The sequence below is a fragment of the Nicotiana tomentosiformis genome, chromosome 6, assembly GCF_000390325.3.
Source record: "Nicotiana tomentosiformis chromosome 6, ASM39032v3, whole genome shotgun sequence".
In the NCBI taxonomy this organism is placed as follows: Eukaryota; Viridiplantae; Streptophyta; class Magnoliopsida; order Solanales; family Solanaceae; genus Nicotiana; species Nicotiana tomentosiformis.
Window position 1 is genome coordinate 61247920 of NC_090817.1, and position 6384 is coordinate 61254303.

The 6384-nt window shown below is 40.4% G+C and overlaps 1 protein-coding gene and 1 non-coding gene across 2 annotated transcripts; one reads left to right on the forward strand and one right to left on the reverse strand.

The window, feature by feature from the left end:
• Positions 1–1095: 1095 nt before the first annotated feature.
• LOC138894076 (uncharacterized) lies at positions 1096–3491 on the reverse strand. Its single transcript, XM_070178750.1, has 3 exons — positions 2528–3491; positions 1676–2149; positions 1096–1628 (listed from the first exon to the last, which is right to left on the reverse strand). Exons 1-3 carry the CDS (start codon positions 3489–3491, stop codon positions 1096–1098), a joined length of 1971 nt encoding a protein of 656 aa, XP_070034851.1.
• On the forward strand, positions 3001–3107 carry LOC117277017 (small nucleolar RNA R71). The gene has a single exon (XR_004507284.1). It is a non-coding gene; the product is annotated as a small nucleolar RNA R71 (small nucleolar RNA).
• Positions 3492–6384: the final 2893 nt, after the last annotated feature.

Below are 6384 nucleotides of genomic sequence, written 5' to 3' on the forward strand. Positions count from 1 at the left end.
TACGAACGTAGCATCTTTTTCAAGGATCTTGCACATGGGGTTTGTAATTTTTGAGAAGTCTTTGATAAAACGCCTATAAAAGCCGGCGTGCCCCAAAAAAATTCGGACACCCTTTACTGAAATGGGTGGAGGAAGCTTAGAAATGATTTCAATCTTTGCGCGGTCAACCTCTCTGCCTTGTTTGGAAATTGTGTTGCCCAAAACAATGCCCTCATCTACCATGAAGTGCCACTTTTCCCAATTTAATACAAGGTTTGTTTCTTCACATCTTTTGAGCACTTGTCTAAGGTTGTCAAGACAATGCTCAAAGGAATCACCTACTATAGAGAAGTCATCCATAAACACTTCTAGGAAATCTTCCACCATGTCCGAGAAAATTGACATCATGCACCGTTGGAAGGTAGCCGGAGCGTTGCATAGCCCAAATGGCATCCGGCTAAAAGAAAAAGTCCCATATGGGCATGTGAATGGTGTCTTCTCCTGATCTTCCAATGCAATGTTGATTTGGTTATAGCCGGAGTATCCATCCAAAAAGCAATAAAATGACCTTCCCGCTAGCCGATCAAGCATTTGATCAATACAAGGCATAGGGAAATGGTCTTTGCAAGTGGCACTGTTGAGCTTCTGGTAGTCCATGCAAACTCTCCATCCGGTCACAGTCCTTGTTGGGATGAGCTCATTTTTCTCATTTTGGATAACGGTCATGCCTCCTTTCTTTGGCACACATTGCACCGGGCTCACCCAACAACTATCGGCAATGGGATAGACTACTCCAGCGTCTAACCACTTGATGATTTCCTTCTTCACCACCTCCTTCATGGACGGGTTTAATCTTCTTTGGTGCTCCACACTAGGTTTGCTTCCTTGTTCCAATTGTATTTTGTGCTCACATATTCCGACGGGAATCCCTCGGATGTCCGCTATTGTCCACCCAATGGCTTGTTGATGCTCCCGTAGGACATTCAATAAATGATCTACCTGCACCTCATTCAATAAGGAAGAAACGATTACCGACAAAGTATCGTTAGAGCCAAGAAATTTATACCTTAAGTGTGGTGGAAGTGGCTTGAGTTCAAGTTGTGGCGGCTCAATAATTCAAGGCTTTGCTGGGGGAATGGCTCTATTCTCTAAGTCAAGAGAAAGCTTCTTTGGTGCGTAAGTGTAAGACTCACGTCCTTCTAATGCATTCATTGATTCCATGTACCCCTCCATGTTTTCACCATTTACCAATATCTCCGCCAAAGCCTCACCTAGGCATTCTTCTTCCATTTTCATTTCACTTGAGTCCTCTACCTCATCAACAACATCAATGACTGAGATGCCTTCATATGCATATGGCAACTTCATACCCCTTCTTTCTTGGAAGGTGACTTCTTCATCATTAACTCGGAACTTGATTTTGTTTCGTTCTGAATCCATAAGTGCTGTTCCGGTAGCAAAGAATGGCCTCCCCAAGAAGATAGGGATTTCTTTGTCAACGGCACAGTCAAGGATCACAAAATCATCCGAAAAGAGGAACTTTTCCACTTTCACTAAGACATCATCAATAATCCCACTGGTCTTTTGATTGAATGATCGTCCATTTGCAATCTCATGCTTGTAGGTCTCGACATGCTTAACCCCGCTTGCTTGTAAATGGCAAGAGGCATCAAGTTAATGCTAGCCCCATTGTCACAAAGAGCCCTTGCAAAATCTCGCAGGCCAATAGTGCACGGAATGGTGAATGCTCCCGGGTGTTCTTTCTTTTCAACGGTGGTTGTTGCAATAATGGGGCTAACCCGGTGAGTAACATCATTCTTGGTGGTTCTTTTCTTGGTTATCAAGTCCTTTAAGTATTTAGCAAAACCCGACATCTCTTGAAAGGCTTCCACAAATGGTATGTTCACCGACAATTGCTTGAGAATGTCATAAAATTTCTCAAATTTGCTATCATCAACCCTCCTAGCAAGTCTTTGAGGGAACGGAGGGGAAGGTCTAGGAATTTGTGCTAGAGATGTTGGTGCCTCTTTCCTCTTTACCTTTTCATGATTTTCTTCTTGGACTTTTACACTTTTTGGGAGCTTTTCAACTTCAACAACAACCTGCACTTCAACTTGTGCTTCAACCTCTTGCTCAAGATCATCTACTCCAATAATTTGCTCGTTTTCTCCTTGAAGTACCTTCCCGCTTCATGTGGTGATTGCCATGCAATGAGAAGTTGGACCACTCCCATTTCCTTTAGGGTTTGCAATTGTGTCACTTGGGAGTATGCCCTTCGGCTTTGGATTATGCTCTCTTGACAAATCTCTCATTTGCATTTCTAGATTTTGTATGGATGCGGTGTGTGACCCCACAATTTCGGACATGATTTTCATTGTAGTGTTTCCCCTTTCTTGATTTTGCAATATTCTTTAAAGCATGCTCTCCAACTTGGACTCACTTGAAGAGCCTTCCTTATAGTGCGAGGAGTTAGAGTATTGCCCCTTTGGTGGAACATAGGGGTTTGAACTCCGGTTTGCATAGTTGTTGTTGGCATTGCTCCAATTACCTTGACTTGATCCACCTTGATCATTGCGCCACTGTTGATGGCCTTGCCCTTGTGGGTTAGGCCTCCATTGATTTTGTTGGAGATAACCACCTTGAGAATTATGGACATAATTCGCCTCCTCGTAATCTTCGGTTGACCAGGGTTGCACATCTTCCACATTGTTTACCTTTTTAGTTTGGTTTTCAGTGAACATCTTGGTTAACACATTAATGTTTGTGGCAAGACCGACAATTACTTGATCTCTCTCTTGATTCTCCTTAATCATGTTGGTCAAAGAGGGAGTACCGTATGCAATTCCACCCATGGTATTTTCTGAGTGCCAAGCTTGATTGTATTCTGCCATCTTGCCGAGAATTTGTGTGATCCTTGTGAATGTTTTATCCATAAAAGACCCATCCGCAACATTCTTTGCTATGGATTGGTTCAACGGATCCAAACCCATGTAAAACTTTTCTGACATGATTTTGTCCGGAAAACCATGATTAGGCAACCTTACTAGGTATTGCTTGAACCAATCCCATGCCTCATGTAGGTGTTCTCCCGGTAGTTGCTTGAAAAAGAAAATTTTATCCTTGAGCTCGGATTTCCTTCTTTGTGGGAACCATTTGGCTAAGAAAGCATGAACTAGTTCAGGCCAAGAGTGAATGGAGTGAGGTGGAAGATTTTGGATCCATTTTCTTGCCTCTCCAACTAGTGAGTACTTGAATACCATCAGTCTTAGGGCATCATCTGACACGTTGTTCTGTTTGTGCATCGCACACACACCCAAGAAGTTTCTATGATGTTGTGTTGGATCATCATCGGTAGAATTCCTAAAAAATCCCTCTGCTTTAAGTATTAGGATCAGACCATGTTCCACCTTGAAGGTAGCAGCGTCAACTCGCAGAGGGACAATGGCATTTGTGTCCTCGATGTACTCATCTATATCCGCAAACAGATTTTCTTCTTCGTCATACTCTGCCATGTTTATCTAGCACACCAAACAAAGCAAGCAAAGTGTGATGGAATAAGAACGTGAAGTAAAGCACACACTAAATCATAATTTCAAAACCGTATTCCCCGGCAACGGCGCCAAAATTTGATACGCTCAAATTACACCTTAATAATTAGTGTAAAGCGGTCGATGTCAAATATAATGACCCAACTAGGTGTGAAAAGGTTACTTGAGTAGTGTGAAACTTGACTTAATTTGTAATTCTATTCCGTTAGTTGAAAAGAATGTTGCAATTGAGTGAAGTGAAGACAAGTAAAATATTGTGAGGTTGTGATTAATTTGATTAAGGAAACCAAGGTTGTGTCCCCATCATGTAATGTAATGCTATCGGTGCTAATATGATATATTTCTAATGGAAAGTCCTTTGATATGCAAATGGTTTCTATGTGACTACCCACTATTTCCCAATAGTTGAGTAATATCTACTCTTCAAGATTTTCCCAAATGTAAAAGAGTTGTGATTGAAAATAACCAATTTATGCCAAATAGAACCCACTAGTTCCTAGGCGATTCCATTAAACAAGGGTTAACGCCTTAAGTTTTTGGTATTCAATTCTACCAAACCCTAGCCCACTTTTCCAAGTGCAGATAGAGTGAAATGGAATTAGTTAATGTTTGCAACCACTAACATCACAGGAAGCATAAGAACTGAATAAATATCAGCCAACCATTATATATATATTCAATGGTAAACACCCATCTAGGGTCCACAACCTTAGAAATTAAAACTAGCTACTCATACAAAAATCTAAGAACAAAGTGATAAATAGAGTCATAAAGCTTACAAAGATAAAAGATTCTCTCTTCAAAAGTCTCCAAAACAATGGTGCATTCAATGCTCTAAAAGTAATCTCCTTTTTCTCACTTCGCTCCCCCACAAAACCCTAATAAATCTATTTATAGTGGACTAAAAGTCGGAGCCAAAATTGGACAAAAATAACCCTGCAGAAGGTTTATGCGACCGCATACTGGTCGCAGATCACGTATGCGGTCCGCATATTATTCGAGATCGCCGCATAATCTCATGTATCCAACCCAGCTCTTGACCGCATTCCAATTATGCGGTCCGCATATACATTATGCGACCGCATATTCCTCCGCATAAATGCTTCTCAGCTTTCTTGATTTCAGTTATGCGATCACTATGCGGTTCGCATAATCGTTATGCGACTGCATAATGGGTCGCATCTTTTTCTCGTCAGTTAACCAACAATCTGCTTCAGTATACGATGGGTATGCGGTCCGCATATGCTTTATGCGACCGCATACTTGCGTCATTTCTGCCCTTTTGTGGCTTTTTGACTTCTTCTCCATGTTTTTGGATCCTCAAGCCTCATGCACTGCAAAACACCAAAACTTCATAAGAATTAACTAAAAATGCATTGAAAGATGAGCTAAAGTCTATGTAATTGGTATCAAATGTGCCGGAATTCTACGGCACATCACTACGCAGGGTGGACTTCCATTCCCCTTCAATTTGAAGTTTCTGGATTTGCCTACGCAATGGTGCGTAGGCTACATTGCTATGGTGCGTAGGCTACGCACGACTCACGTAGTTGTTCTGTCACCCTTTAGTAAAAAGCTCATAACTTCTTGTAGGAGTCTCCAAATGACGAACGGTTTGAAGCATTAGCGACTAGACACATAGACTTTTCATTTTATAGGTCACAAACCATATAAAACTTCATATATTGAGAGTTATACTCGTTTGAAGTTAGGTCTTCTGCGAACTCACTTGAAACGCTATCCCATCGTATAATTTTCAACTTGACTTAGCATTGGGGCTCTTCTTAGACCATAAACCATTCTTAATGCACCTCATAAATATATTATCATGATTATTTGATATCATTCATACTTTTAGTCTTTTTCATACTCGAATTAATATACTTAGTACCTGCCAATCTTCTTAATGGTCTTAAAACACTTCAAAATTTTTTGGGGTGTTACATTCTCCCCAATATAAGAACATTCGTCCTCGAATGTTTTACAAGTAATTATTAGGCATAGTATTATCCTCATTTCATCTTAACCATCATCTTTAATCGTTCTTGACTTCATATAGATCTTAGATATTCTTCCAACATTTCAACTTCCTTAAGGCCCCAAAATTTGGTTAACTCCTAAATTTTTCAGAGCTTTTGGAAGAGTGTCCCATGCAATTTGGCATAACCACCTGCCAGTGAATCACCAAAACCAGTCCTAACAACAAATACATGAAACAACGACGCAACATAACATTAAAACAATGCCAACCGTGGCCTCACGAGCAGTATACTGCCAAAAAGAAACACCTTTAACATCAGCTATACAGTTGATACATAATTCATTGAAGGTAACTCTTAGCATTTTTGTAGAACACAACTTTATAAATACATGACTATTCAAACAAATGAGGGTACTTCTTCTTCATTTCTTCCTCGGTCTCCCAAGTAGCCTCTTCAACCTGTTGGTTTTGCCATAACACCTTCACGGAGGCAATTTCTCTATTTCAGAACTTTCGGACTTGCCGATCAATAATAGAAACCAGAATCTCTTCATAAGTCAATTTCTCATTAACCTCAATAGTCTCAACCGGAACAATGAATAGCGGGCCTCCAACTATTTTCTTCAACATAGACACATGAAACACCAAATACATGGAGGACAATAATAGGGAAACATCATACTCATAGTTTAGCCTATTACCTTCAAGATTTCGTAAGGCCTAATGTGACTACACACGCTTTACCTTCCATAACAATTCACCGAGTATTTATATAGAGAAAATCTCGAGAATAACCCGTTCACTTTCTTTAACTCTAAATCCGTATGCCGAACACCTAAACTAAACTTTTGGCGACCTCAACAATTACTCTAAGAT

Coding starts and splice junctions, on each gene's coding strand:
- LOC138894076 (XM_070178750.1), bottom strand. CDS start 3,491: ATGGCAGAGTATGACGAAGAAGAAAATCTGTTTGCGGATATAGATGAG. Junction 2,150..2,527: donor TCAAGGTGGATCAAGTCAAG/GTAATTGGAGCA, acceptor AGGTACTTCAAG/GAGAAAACGAGCAAATTATT. Junction 1,629..1,675: donor AGATTTTGCAAGGGCTCTTT/GTGACAATGGGG, acceptor GCCATTTACAAG/CAAGCGGGGTTAAGCATGTC.